Source organism: Symphodus melops, assembly GCF_947650265.1.
Source record: "Symphodus melops genome assembly, chromosome: 13".
NCBI classification, from domain to species: domain Eukaryota; kingdom Metazoa; phylum Chordata; class Actinopteri; order Labriformes; family Labridae; genus Symphodus; species Symphodus melops.
This window is the reverse complement of record NC_136703.1, coordinates 22,416,965-22,431,656: the sequence shown is the minus strand read 5'-3', so window position 1 is coordinate 22,431,656 and position 14,692 is coordinate 22,416,965. Positions and strand designations below refer to the sequence as shown.

The window sequence follows — 14,692 nt, the reverse complement described above, 5'->3', positions numbered from 1 at the left end:
CTGCTTCATCTTCACCCAGGGTCCGTAGGCCTAAATGTTCTCTTTTTGTAGGACTGGAGAACTACTGTAGGATAGTGACTGACTGAGGCCTTGTTTATTTCTAGATGAAGGCTTTACTAGTAATATCTGCCAACAACACCTCATCAAAGCATCATATATCTGAGCACATAAATGAACAAGCCATTTCAATTTATTTCCCATCTCTTTCAACTGTTTTTTTTTTTTTTTTTTTTGAAAGGCCTAACGATCGAAAAGAGAGCCGTCAGTGTTCGTTTTTTTTTTTTTGTTTTTTTTTAAGGCACTCGTGATCTTTTTGTTTTTTTCCATTCTTTACTGTTTTTTTTTCTGAAGTTGAACTGGCCATCAGCGTTGTGCTTTTTAACACACTCACTAAAGCTGATGAACTTTGTCTTCAACATCTAATAGCTCATATCTCAACCTCTGGGTGATCAATTTGAACAGATACAGAGTATTGTCTGCTGTTTTTATTGGGCAGTTTTCAAGCAATATTTTCTTTTGGCCTTTTTTTTTTTTTTTGTTGAACCTTATTGAATAGACAATCACTGTCACAAGGGCTTTTGTTTCCCTGGAATGTGTTTTGATTTTTTTTTTTTTTTCCTTTCTTTTGTTTTTTTTTTAGTTTTCTATGATTTCATGAACATTTATACCTAAAGACTAATCGAATGGCTCTGTGTGTGCCGGGCATTTTACTGTCAGTGTCAACACAAATGCACTGGATTGCCTTTATGGCATCTCATGAAATGCCTTTTGACCCATGCCTTCCGTAACACATCCTTTCAGTTTGATTGCGTAATGGCAGAGTACGACGAGCCCTGAGACTGACTACCTTTTCCACACATTCGATGGCAACAGCATTGAACCCCAGTTGCACCATAGTCGAGGAGGGAGGGGGTGGGGGGAATCGCCCGGCATACCTTTTTTATGTCCTGGCATTATCAATTAGTAGGGAGCTGATGCCCCTTTGTAGAAGACAATAGGGCTAAGAGGAAAAAAGGAGAGGGATCTTTGCTTAGGCCAATACCTGTTGTTTAGATTTCAGGAAAAGACGAAATCCAAAAATGTGCTTTTGTTTGATTTTATTTTCATTTCGTCGTCCTCTCATCCCATTTCTGGTACTAAGCATACTAAAGATGATTGTATCGGACCACTAGAGCTGTTTGTGACTTTTAGATGTTCTATCTATGCTTCTTTTTTTTTTTTTTCTTCTATTTTTTTTGACCATCTGCTGGTGGTTAAATTACACTGAGTCAGATTGTTTTCATTGGTGTGGAGGACTTCATATCCACTGGTAATGAAGTGGCACAATTGCACACATTAGCTGACTGGATGAGAGATGAGGACCTATTCTAGGATTATGTCGTTTAAATCCCCCCCTGCGAGAAAAAAAAAACAAACAAGCGTCTTTTTACTTGATCTACGAAAGCTGACATCAAAGTCCATTTCAGAGCAGTTTTTTCTTCTTCTCAGAGTTAGTGTTGTAGATTCACCGTTGGCATTTCAATTGACCTCAAAAGCTTGAAATGGAACTTATTGGTGACCCGACAGCCTTTTTGTTCTCTTGACTGATTCCTAATTTCAGGAGAGCACTTACATTATTACTAGTGATAGGTACATAATGATTTGTAATCTCAGGATCTGTGCTGAAGCAGCAAACAGAATTTATTAATCCAATCAGATCTCAGCAGGAAGATTATGTCGACATTTATTTCAGTGGGATTTTCCATGATTTAATTCCTTTTTAACCCAAATCCCACAGCACTTAATTAGATAGTCAAGCACGCACTTTAGTACATTCAGGTTCTAAGTGTGCAAAATAGAGCAGATGTTAATGTATGTACTTATGTTTACATGCATGTGTGTTGCTGCTGAATACAGGAAGGAAAGGGTTGTAAAAGACAAGCAAAGGCTTCAACAAAATTGTACTCTTAACACTTTATAAAATAAAAAGAAAAAAAAAAAACATTAAAAAAAAGTGTCTATGAGTACTTCGGGGACAGTGTCCACTTCCCACTGACTTTTTTTTTTTTTTTGTATGAACTAACTGGGCAAAGAGCCCCTTAAGAAGTGACAAGGTTACCTTACCCAGCCTACTGTTCCTAACAGACTCTGGCCGAAGTCACTTAAAGTCAGTACACCTCAGGCAGGCTCCTCAAAATACTCTGCGTACTCTCTCTGCCATCTGTAGGTGCTGTCTGCTCGGGCACGGGCGTTTCTTTCTTTCTTTTTTCTTTTTTTTTTTTTTTCCTCTTGTGATGTCCTTATCTGACCAGTAAATGGAGCCATTGCCCCGGCAACTGTACAAGTTGGAAATGATCTTCTTGTTGTACCACAGTATTCTAGTACATGCTCTCTTTTTTTTTTTATTTCTTTCTTTTTTTTTATTCATGTGTGTATCAGTGAAAACTGATTTATTGTGCATGGAGCTCGATCACAATTTTGATATAGTATAACGGTTGAACAAGTGGAGCATATACATTATATATCTCGTACCAGAAATGGAAAGCAATGAAAGGTCCAATTGTAGCAATAGAGAGTGTGTGTAACCGTGTGCAGCACAAATATTGCACTGCCATCCATTTAGGCCAATTCATTAAATCATAGTTTAAATGCCAATGGAAGATTTCTAATGCGGGTTGGATGTTTTAATCTTTGGTCACAAATATGGCCTGTTTGCCAAAACGTGTGGAGAGCGAGCGAGAGAGGGTGAATCCTCTTTAGTAAAGCAGCAATGGATTTATGCATATATTCAAACAGTTTACAGTCTGATCATCAAATCTGAGCCATGAATTTCTGACTGAAATGAATGTAGGGTCAGTTTAGAGCAGGACAAGTTGCTTTCTCCCGACTTTAAACTGTTACTCTTCATTTGTCTTGCATAGATATGATTATACAGGTAGCATGTAATAACCTAATTCTCTACATATTATACAGTATGTGTAGTAGTCTTCCTGCATCTGACGGTCTGGTTAGGTTCTTTCTCTTTTTGTTTGTTTGTTGGACAGTAGGCCTGCTGTTGTGTAGTATCACTCTTCTTTCTCTATACATTTGTGTACACATACGTGTGTGGAGTGTAGCCTACAAGGTAAACAAGGGACGAGAGTTGAGGTGAATTTAACATTCATGTTCATCCATTCCATTGAGATTGCCTTACAGTACGGTATAACAAGAGGGACAAAAAGGTCTACGATAGATACGATCACACATAACTCTTACATAGCCTATATTTGACAGAAATGCACCTAAGCTACACCCATTTAGTGCCATAGAAACCTTTATTTGCCTTTAGATCTAAATCATACATACTTGGTCAGTTACTTATTCAGACGTAGGCAGGATGATTACACCTCTTTTTTTTTTTTTGTTCAAAGCTGCATGTCTTCACCGATTCTATTACTCAAAGAATAACTATACATATTTGCATGGGATATTAGTACTTTAAATGCAGGTGTTCTGTTGAAAATTAGGTGTTGGTAGAAGTCTATCGTAAAATTGAACATTTTTGCAGAATCTAGTTAGTCCCTTTGGTATTGGCGAAGCAATCCCTAGGTTGTGTGTTTGTTTAACAAGTTGGTTTATACTGTGTGTTAACAGGAGAAAAAAAAAAGCAACAGAAACATTTTTGATGTCCAAAAAAAAAAGAAGCATGGTATATTCATATAGAATTGATTTGCCTCAACGGATGTCTCGGTTCTTACTTGAAGTAAACGGCAAATTTCAATTCCACTCTCTGATCCACTGTTGAGCCTTTTGCCTTAAAAAGCTGAAAAAAAGGAAACGATACCTGACAGTACCTGATGAGTTGCATCACCTGTAGAGTTATGCTACTTGGTTGGAATGCTTGACTAAAATAATAATACAAATCTTGGTCTCACGGACGCCCATCGGGTGTCGAGAAGCACACAAATCAGTTGAGGTAGCACATAGCTCAAGGTTGCCATGGTGCAGAGATTGTTGTGAGAGGTTAGGATATCGCCATATTTGCCACTGTGAATGGATGAATGAATTCAGAATTCACTCGTAAACAATCAACTTTGGCTTCTCCGTCATCCAGAGCCAAATGACACTTTTGGGATAGAAGTGGTGTACCTCAAAAAATGATGGAAAGGAAATTTGTATAAAAAAAAAAATGCTTGTACAGCTATGCTAACAAAGAGTTCAAATCGTGTGATCCATCTTGTTGTGGGTAGTGTAATTCTGCTTAAACCAGCCTAAATCAGAGATGTATCTATGCGGAAGTGTTAGAATAGTGTCGACAGATGTCTCGTGTTTCCTACCTTACAAAAGGGGGGCAGCAAACTGCACCTTGTACTTTTTATTGGACCTGCAGTTTTTACCTCATCAGTGATATTTTGTGTGACGACGCTGACATTTCTCCTCTGTGATTTCTTCTCGTTTCTCCTGATGCCAGTCGTGTAGATTTCTTTTAACTGTGTGCGCGTGAGTGTGTGAGTGACTCTTCTACATATGCATGTGGAACCTAAACATGCACATGTCCCTTCTTTTGTATAAGGAAAAAAAAAAAAAGAGTACCTGTTTCAACATACTTCTCTACATTACAACCAACAGATGAGTCTGTTATCTGGTGCAGGTCATACAGCGTGACGAGTACAGTCTAATTTAAGGTGGTGAATGAAGGTAGCTATAAAACTTTACCTCTTGTAAGTCAACATAATAGAACTACACTGTATGACTAATGCTAGTTTGACGGCCTTCCCTGCCTGAACACTCGGTTATTAATTTCCCCCCACCAATAGGACCTGTGTAATATTCAGCACAGTGGTGGCATGGTGCCTTTTATTTGTTACTACCGAAAGGTACGGTCTTCCATTTGTATTTCTCAGAAGCCTTATAATGGGAACAAGGAAATTACACTGAACGTACAGTAGAGAGGCTCATTATTCCCTCTGAGCAGGATTATTTCAACCCTTTTGAGATCTGAGTCATAAGAATAAAAAGCCTAAATACACTCCTTCTGTATTATTTTGGATTTCATGATGCATCTCAGTGACTGAGTGCACCCTTCGGGGGGCAGATTAAATTGCACATTGCCGATGCGATTTAGGGCACATCAAACATTGAATGGATGGGGATCAAAAAGTATGAAAGCACAAATCCAAAGAAGGCACCTCGGGGCTCAGTTGGCTCCCTAAACACCACGGAGTGACGGAGCTGGTAGACCAAATTTAGGGAACGATAGGACGACTCTGAGCGCTTGGAAAACATGAGGTTTGATTGTCAGTAACACATTAACTGTAGAAAAGACTGTCATCTGGACTGTCAGAGCCTCTTCTGATTGATCCTCTCAACTCGTTTTGGTTTTTCATCCACGACGTTTAACTTCACATTACTAACCAAGTTGTGAACAATGCCGTACGTGGCATCGAAGATGAAGATTTTAAGGCGAGCTGTTTGTCGTGACTGTGCTGCGAACTGATTGTCGAGACTGTTTGTGTGTGCTTTTTATTTTAGGCTAGACTGACTTACAAGTAGGGTTGCAGTAGTAGCTGTGTGCAGTGTTAATAACCGTGTGATCATACTATAGAAGTGACGTAACATTTTGTTGTCTTAGCGCGACATTAAGGCATGAATCATCTTCTCTCAAGCTGACCTCGTTTTGAAATAGACAAAAGATAAAAAGTGCAATAACCTTTTGTTTATCATTGCTTCCTCAGTTCAAACAAAAAAATATTTGATATGCCCTTTTTTTTTTTTTTTTTTGTGTTAACACCAAAAGTCACTCATCTGTAGCAAATGAAGGATTTCAAGCGGTCCTGTTTGTGTTCAGAGAGGTGGCGTTTGATAGTGGAGTGTTTGATATTCCATTCTTAAAAACTGTGATCAATGTCCAAGTCTAAAAGCTGCCTGCTCAGAGAACGGACTGTGCACAAGTTGACTGATAGATTTGAGTAGGTGCATTAATTTCTCTTCTTGTTATGGATGGATGTTTTTGATGGTGTTGTAGTTTGGGCTTCTGGTTTCGAGCCAGTAGACATGTTCATTTGCATGTGTAGATGTGTATATGCATCCTCTTCCTCCTTGAATGAAATGTTTTCTCAAAAATATTTAGACCTGCTGTCAGTGATGTATGCGGATAAAAGGAAATATGAAAATGCCTTATATTTGTTTTCCAATGTTAAGCATTAAGGGTTCTTATGTGTCCCTCCCTTTTCAGCGTGTAGCCTAAAGCTTGTACAGATAAGAAACTCATGAGATTTATATCTACTGTATAGCCTATGTGTTTTCAGAATTTGTTACTCGGAGGTCCTTGTGATTGTGGTTTTAGAGAAACATTCCCCTTGAAAGTGCCGTTTGTTTTCACCAGCAAGAGGATGTGTCTCTGGGGGAGGAAAAAAAAATGTATTTACGAGAAGGAAAACAAACACTTTTTCCAGTGTTTACTGTTGAACCTGTTGAACTGAATGACACAAAGTATTCGTGCAGGTGAACTAAGGCAGCAATCTTCTGGTGGAGCACCTTATCTACTCGCTCCTTCTGTGAGCCTACAGTGGAAGTAGTCTCACCCTGAGCTTGATTACTCTTAAAGCAGAGCCATATCAGAGAATTTGCCCGTTAGGAGCCCCTTTTGAATGTGCTATTAGGAATAGCCTACTGTAGGAAAGGATGTATTCTGCATGTTCTGTGACTTTTTAGAAGAACCTTTCATGTTTTTTTTTTGTTTGTTTCTAGTCCGCTGCACTGTAGATGTTGCCACCTCATTGCAACTCACAAGCTATTAAACAATCCTCTCACGACTGGACTTAAAGCAGGCACTGATCTGCTGCTGAGGCAACCTTAACTCTTAACAAATAATAATAATAAAAAATGATAGATAATGGGTTGCCTGTTTTTACTTTGAGTGGCTTATCTGAGGAAACACAAAGGATCCTTTTAACATGAGGGGAAGGACTCTGAATCAGGGCATGTGATGAGTTACAATCAAAAAGTTTCACAGTGCACCTTCACAAATAATATAAAAACTATGTAAATATGAAAAGTTGGCTCGTCCACCCAACATTCCAAAGTTGTTTTTGTTTTCCCCACTCTGTCCTGTCCCGCTGACCGAGAAAATCTTTTTTGCTTTGCTGGTGAATGAAGTGGGCGTGTGTGTCAAAGACAGGGTTCCCTATTTAGCCTGATTACCTCATTTACAAATCTGCAAATATATACTACTACTCTACTGTGTGTAAAGGATTCAATGCCATCACCAGCAGCGTGGTCTCTAGACCAGTGATGACAATAGGACCAATGATGTTACTCGGTTGAATGAAATTAGCAAATTTTTGGGAATATGATGATGAGTCTGGAAACATAGGGTGAAGACAGAATTCCGATAGTTTTAAAGGCACAATGGGCCTCTAAAATGTCCTCTGTTAGCGTATCACTAAAACCACTACACCAGTCTGCGTCTGACGTGATCAGTAAAGCGTTGGATACAATTTGAAGATTTGACTAAATATCGATTTTCAGACTTATTAGGGTCAAATCGAACACACGCCGCTCCTTAAAAAAAAAAAATCGCCGACTGGAGTAGCAGCTGCTAGCACCAGCCTGGTTCAAGACGTGGAGCTGAACGCTAGGTGTGTCACCGTTATTTAAGCGAAAGATCACATTAGCATCACTTACTGTTTTTCAGTAGCATTACTCCTACCTCCTTGTTTTGCAGCCTTGAGTATTGTTTGTCTCTCCATCTGTTCTGACTATTAACGAGAAAAAAAAACAACTATTCACAGTACAAGAATACAGATTTATCATAAGCAATGGTAGTTATACAAAAAAAAAAGGTGTGTTTGGTTGTGCTGTATGTGTTTGTCTATTTGACGTAGAAAAAATATTTATGAGAAGCATTTATACGACAAATTACCACTGGAATGTGAAGCCAGACAATGTTATGATGCAGATTCTGATGATAGTCTATCCCCCTTTAACATTCAGTGGCGAATGGTGAGAGGATCCATTTTTTTTAGGAATAAATAACCATGCATTCGCTTCTGTTTTTAACACCATCTATTTCTTTGGTTGTGTGTAAATTTCCTTGTCTAGCTCGATTAGTATACATCATTTCAAAGTTTACAGCGTCATTCTGGGTCAGCCGTCGATTACCCTGCAGTTGTAATGATACCACAGGTTGTCACAAGAAAGATTTGAAGGTGGATTTGTAAATGTACGAGGGCGAGTTTGAGCCCCTCAAGCCGTATGCCTTTGAATCCATCAGTCCACTCCGAACCAAATTCTGCTACACAGGCGTCTGTCTCCACACTGCCCTGACATTTCACGTTCAGTTTGACTACAAGGGGTACAGGACAAGGTGAAAGGTTTGAGGTTTTATAACCCAGGTGCCCCCCTCCACCCCATCCAAACACCGCCCCCTAGCCCATTGCCTAATCCAGGACAGGACCAGCCCCCCCCCACCCCCCCACCCCCATCTCACCAAAAAACCTCAAGCCATTCATTTTTTCTGTTTTTGTTTTTTCGACAATGCAATCCTGAAAGCACTTTGCCTTGTTATTCCTTTGTGTGAACATGTGAATGATAATTTGTTACAAAAATGTTAAATATGTAAAAGATCATTCACTGTTTTGGAAAAACCTGCATCTGTCTTTCTGACATTAAAAGAAAAAAAAAACAATTTAGTGACATTAAACCTGAATCTATTTTATAAAATGTTTGCTGCAGCCAATTGGTCTTGTCATTCAGTATTGTGGCTTAGGGTTGTTTGTGTTCAATAAAGTGCTATTGCTAAATATTTCCTGAGTCTCGTATTATTTCTTGGCGATTAATATGTTCTTTGTCAAATTTAAGGGTTATGCTTAATTTGTATTTATTCTATTTATAATATTTTACACCAGAAGTTAAATCATGAAGTGAACATGGAAAGTCCAGAAAGGTGTTTGGCCTTTGAGTTGTTGATCTCAATTGAAGTTGAGTTAACTGATCAAAATGCAGCTCTTGACTAGATTTACACAGGGAAAGTATTTCCTTTTGAAAGTGTTTTTTTCAAGAGCATTCACTGTCTCCACTTCCATATCTCAACATTTAAAATCCACCACTAAGTTCCATTACTCAAAGGCTATAATGCTTTTCTCCATGTGTGATGCACGGATGTGAAGAAGGCCGTATGGGTGTAAGAAACATGAGAAAATGTTACGTTTTAAAGTTACATTCATTGTGCAAAAACAACCTCTGGCAGTATTCTTAGTTCAAACTCAGTCACATGGTTTGTTAACAGGACTCATACAGTGTGAAAACAGCCTTTGGGGGTGTTAAGACATACAGTCACACTTGTAATGTGTGGTGACTCATGCCTTCAATGTGCTCTTCCTTCTGTTAAACCTGACAGACTCACAGTCTGCATGCAAGTACACTTCCTCTCTGCACTCCCGCTGCTCCTCATTTCTTCCCCTGATCGTGAAGTGGCAGGCCACAAAATATCATTTAAGAACATTAAAATACAGATTTAACAAATTGAGACAAAAGAAAATAACATGCCCATAAAGGATGGATAGATGAATAGATAGACGGATTGATGGATTCAATGATTCAAACCCCCAGTTGTACGTCGTGACGTCAACAACCGCCTGCGTATACGTAGCGACGTCACAGAGGTGCAGGATGTAGCACAAGACGTGGCTAGCGAGCTAGTAGTGACAGTAGGACGTCCGAAAATTCATATACACCTCTATCAGGATCTGTTTTACTACATGTTTAGGTGAGTATGTCAGTCAATTAGACTGATTTCTTTAAGTATGATTAATTGTGAACAACGATGTGTCGATGTATTTTGCCCAGACTGATGTCTGTCTGGTTAGCTCGATTGCTAATATGCAGAAGAAACCAGCGGTGCCGTAGCTGCTACCATTGCTATCGAGTTAGCCACCTAAAGCCATATTAAATTCAGTACGTGCATGCTCCAGTGACATCTGAACTCAACCATTGGGTCGTTTATGTGAGAAAGCGTCCATTAAATCATTTCAACGCGTATATGTGTTGTTGTAAAAGTGTAAGATCAGCAGCGAAATAACAATATACACGTAGCTTATGGTAGCACATAGAGTGAGCTCGTTTTTGCAGGGCATGCTGAGTGCGATCATTGGGGGGGGGGGGGGGGGGGGGGGGGGGGTTAGAATCTGTTCATGTTAAATCGTCCCCACACCGGTAAACGCTGCTTCTACCAAAATCAGGTCATCCCGCACCAGTCAGCTGGGACAACAGGATGCTCCCCTCAGATGTCACGACACATGTTGAGGATGTTAGCAGCCACATTACATTCAGGATTAAGGACATCGCTTTTTGGCTCAGGGATTTGTATAAATATGGCAGTACTTAAATGTCATGTGTCATAGTGCATTTACAGATTTGACAGAGACGAAATGTTTACTGGTGCTGCATTATTATTTTTGGAGCTTTTTATTGATCTTTTTTCCCCATCCACAAAACAGAAGAATTGGAGACCAGATCAGTGGTAAAAAAAAAAACAACAGAGAGAGAGAGAGGGGAAAAAAACATATTGCACACATAGACACTTCTGCATGTGATGCAACTTTGCACTATGATTATGATGACACATTATACAACTTCATAATAAAAGAGAAATAAACAGGGTCCATTTCCACAACTTAAGGTTCAACCTTGACAGCCAAAGTTTTTCACCTTGTCAGGTATTGTGGGACTGCATTTTATTACACTCGTGAATATGAATATTTTTGGGGGGTTTTTTGCAGGAAAAAATTGAGTGTCTCTCGGCAGACGGATCATTTCTGCTGATATGACACTTGGGCTTCACATGGAGAGCTGAATGGGAGTATTGAAGGCCTTTTGTGAGTGAGGTAAGCTCAGTATATCTGTGAATTATCAATTATCTTGATTGAATTAGGTTGGCTGCAATCCTAAAGTATAGCTTGTGTGTCTCCCAGGAGGTTTTGGGTCCTAGTAATGTACCATGGGGTACGACGTTACGAGGTTCCAAGGGGAGGTGGATGAAGACCTGCTGTGCCCGATATGTAGTGGAGTTCTCGAAGAACCAGTGCAGGCAAGACCTCGTCTTAAAGACTTCCCAGTTTTAATTGCATCAACTTTTTTTTTTTTCATGTTCGTATTTTAAACTGCGTTTTTTATTTTTTCATTTTAGGCTCCACACTGTGAGCATGCCTTTTGCAACGCCTGTATAACACAGTGGTTCGCCCAGCAGCAGATTTGTCCAGTTGACCGCACGGTTGTGACTTTAGCTCACCTCCGACCTGTACCCCGCATCATGCGCAACATGCTGTCCAAACTTCAGATCAACTGTGACAATGCAGGTTTTGGCTGCACAGCGACGCTACGGCTGGATCAGCTGCAGTCACATCTGAAGGACTGTGAGCACAACCCTAAAAGGCCCGTCAACTGTGAGGATGGGTGTGGGTGAGTTGTTTTCTATTTGTCAGAAAAGGTTCGCTGCACTGTAACTGAAACTTTAAACCTAGAAAATAAGAGCATAGCTTTGCAGGTGTCGATCAGAACACACGTTTAAAATCATTTTCTATTATTTGTGCTAAGCTGGAGTATCATAAATGTGTGATTTGGAAATGTGTGTGACCTCACCACTGTATGGTTTGATATTACAAACTCTCTTTTCTCTCTTGCTTTTGCACACTCTTGCAGACTTGAGATGCCCAAAGATGAGCTACCCAACCACAACTGCATCAAACACTTGCGGAGCGTAGTCCAGCAGCAACAGACAAAGATTTCAGAGCTGGAGAAAACTGTGGTGGAGCATAAACACCAATTAGGGGAACAAGTAAGAATATTTGCCTGATTGTTGATAACTCGCACACATAAAGAAGAAGCCCATACATATTTATTGTAGGTGTCCTGTTTCTTAATAATGATATCACATACCTTAAACTCTGCTCTCTTAATCCACACAGCAGCTCGTCCTTCTCCATCTTCTGGGCTCTTAAGGCCTCAGCTCCGTGGACACTAAATCAGCTTTATAAAGATTGACTCAGGTTTCCAATGTTTTAACTTTGAACTTGTTCTCATCAAAGCAGGTTAGCCACGTGAGGAGGAGGACAGAGATAATGTTAACGTTTATTCTCGGTGCATCAAAATTATCAAAAACTGGGACAATGACATCCACACCAACAGGTGGACTTAGAATCTTTTTAAACGACAGCATATGAGGATGAGAAATGAGACTCTAATCCCCTGCATATACATACACTCTCTTTATGCCAACCTCTTCTGGGAGGGAAGAAGAGTTGGGTCCTCGCCCAACCCACCTGCAGTACCTGTGCGCCCCACCAGGGGGGCACTTTCCCATTTGACTTTGTGTGAATTGGAGGAATTCTTTATTGTATTGTAAATAGCAAGTTACATTTTCTAAAGCAGTTGACTCAATATATACGTTACTGTAAAACAATTTGGTGATTTAAAAGGTTTTTGGGTTTTTTTTACAGGAAAGTGTTTTTTAAAGAAATAAATTAAAGTTCCTTTTCCTAAAGACATAATAATACTATATTGGGGTCGCCGGTGGCGCAGCGGCAGTGCACGCGATCCCACGTATTGAGGCTCAGTCCTCGCGCGCGGGCGGCCCGGGTTCGCGCCCGGCCTGTGGCCCATTTCCCGCATGTCTCTCCCCCTTTCCGACTATCCACTTTCCTCCCTCTATAATAAAGGCATAAAAAAACCCGCCAAAAATAAAATAATACTATATCAACTTTATAGCTAGATGTCCAAAACAAATCCAATCAAAGTGAGTGAAGAGTTAAGTACTGCTGACTAATAAAGGCCCCAGTGCAGCCAAGAGACTTCAAGTGATAAATGAATGTCCCGTTTTAGGAGAGTCTGTGAAATGAGTCATTGAAGATGATGCTTTTGATTTCTAGAAACGGGACATTCAGCTGCTAAAAGCCTACATGAGAGCCATCCGCAGTGCTAATCCAAATCTTCAAAACCTGGAGGAGAGCATCGAGTACAATGAGATCCTAGAGTGAGTATAATGTCATCTCTTCTTCGACTTGGTCTTCTATTATTTACAATGTCAGGGAGCTGCTGCTGCTGCACAGTCCATAACTGTCATCTGGTTTTCATTTTATATTACCTTCAGGTGGGTGAACTCAATGCAGCCCGCGAGAGTGACACGCTGGGGCGGCATGATCTCTACTCCTGATGCTGTGCTCCAAGCCGTCATCAAACGCTCCCTCATCGACAGCGGCTGCCCGCTCTCTATTGTGAATGACCTGATCGAGAACGCCCACGAGCGGAACTGGCCGCAGGGGCTGGCCACGCTCGAGACACGACAAATGAACAGGCGCTACTATGAGAACTACGTTGCCAAGCGTATCCCTGGCAAGCAGGCGGTTGTGGTGATGGCCTGTGAGAATCAGCATATGGGAGAGGATATGATCCTGGAACCTGGCCTGGTCATGATCTTTGCGCACGGAGTTGAAGAGATCTTATAACTGCACAGAAAGCCGAGCCGAACCAGAGACACGTGGGGATGCTTTGTTTTGAGGGTTTGCTGTGACAAGTAGGTTTAGTGCTTGTTAGAGTGAACCCTTCTGACTAAATCTGGCTGATTTAAAATCAAATCTTATGAGAGGCTCACTACTTAGCTTGATACCTATGCCTTAAAGTAAGGACAATTATATTATGAACTTGTTAAATAGAAACTAAATCTGACTGATCTAAGAAAAAGGTGAGATGTGATGTTTACAAGGTTTATATTATATTTGGTGCATTATATGATCTGATTGTTCTGCTCCGTGTCCTAATATAGTTATAAGCTTGAGCCCCACTTTGATGTCCTCAACTGTATAAATGTCTGTAAATACAAATACTATATTGAATTACAAATGTCAGTCTCTTACTCCTCTCACTGTAATTAGATAGTGATTTTTGTTTTACTCTGTTTCTTATTCGTCAGCCTGTGTTACTGTCTGCGGGACGTCAAGTTGGAAGGTTTTTTTTTTTTTTTGGTTTTTTTTTCGCGAGCTTGCTTTAGTATTTAGTTTCCTGTGAATATTTCACAAAACATTGTGCTTCTCAGTTTAGATTGTCTAAACCTCCTGTGCCATTTGTTTTATTTATTGTGTTGCCTTTTACATTAACATGCTTGAAGATGTTGCTGTTTGATGTATGGAGATCTGCCTTTTCGGTGAATTTGAAGTTCATTGCAGGAAGAAAATTGATTTTGTGTTTGTTGCCTCAGTTGTATATATATATATAAAGTCTGTATGTCGGGTCCAGTTGAAGTGTTAAATTTGAAGTTTAACATGTTGGATTTGACTTTGTACAATGAGTTTTATCTGATGAATCGTCAAGGTTCACTTAAAGTAAATATTCTCTTTCTTCACAGTAAGCAAACATCTATTCACTGTCATATCACTAAAAATTTAGCTAGGAGATTGTAAAAATATTTGTGAATTCACTTATGGCTTTTGAGAGGTATAATGTTTCACCATACCATCACATGTTCACTTGTTGCTGTATTATGATAAATACGACTGCAGATAAATATGGATCGTGTCCTTTTTGTTTTCCCTGTTCATGTTTTTATTTGTTTTGTCTGTTATGTACTGTGTTGTACAGACAAGAAAGTAATAAATATGTCCAACTTCATCTGAAAAGAATGTTTCTCTCCTTGATGATATACTGTATCTCTTGCGTCTTAATTAGGGAAAAATGCAGTTCT

General features: G+C 39.8%; 2 protein-coding genes across 2 annotated transcripts in view; one reads left to right on the top strand and one right to left on the bottom strand.

Moving 5' to 3' along the window:
* Window positions 1–274: 274 nt before the first annotated feature.
* LOC306834411 (thyrotropin-releasing hormone receptor-like) overlaps window positions 275–14,692 on the bottom strand; it is a 168,313-nt gene continuing 153,895 nt past the window's right edge. Inside the window, exon 4 of the mRNA XM_079360305.1 lies at window positions 275–301. The gene's annotated coding sequence lies outside the window, so the exon portion shown is untranslated. The remainder of the gene's footprint in view (window positions 302–14,692) is intronic.
* On the top strand, window positions 9,568–14,619 carry rnf41 (ring finger protein 41). Its single transcript, XM_079360194.1, has 7 exons — window positions 9,568–9,727; window positions 10,740–10,844; window positions 10,932–11,047; window positions 11,147–11,418; window positions 11,659–11,794; window positions 12,885–12,988; window positions 13,106–14,619. Exons 3-7 carry the CDS (start codon window positions 10,958–10,960, stop codon window positions 13,458–13,460), a joined length of 957 nt encoding a protein of 318 aa, XP_079216320.1. The 5' UTR covers window positions 9,568–9,727; window positions 10,740–10,844; window positions 10,932–10,957; the 3' UTR covers window positions 13,461–14,619.

What these genes read in the sequence shown, in the direction of transcription:
- rnf41 (XM_079360194.1), top strand. Translation starts at nt 10,958, where the DNA reads ATGGGGTACGACGTTACGAGGTTCCAAGGGGAGGTGGATGAAGACCTG. An exon ending in AACACCAATTAGGGGAACAA is followed by an intron (nt 11,795 to 12,884) that starts GTAAGAATATTT and finishes TTTGATTTCTAG; the next exon opens with AAACGGGACATTCAGCTGCT. An exon ending in GAGTACAATGAGATCCTAGA is followed by an intron (nt 12,989 to 13,105) that starts GTGAGTATAATG and finishes TATTACCTTCAG; the next exon opens with GTGGGTGAACTCAATGCAGC.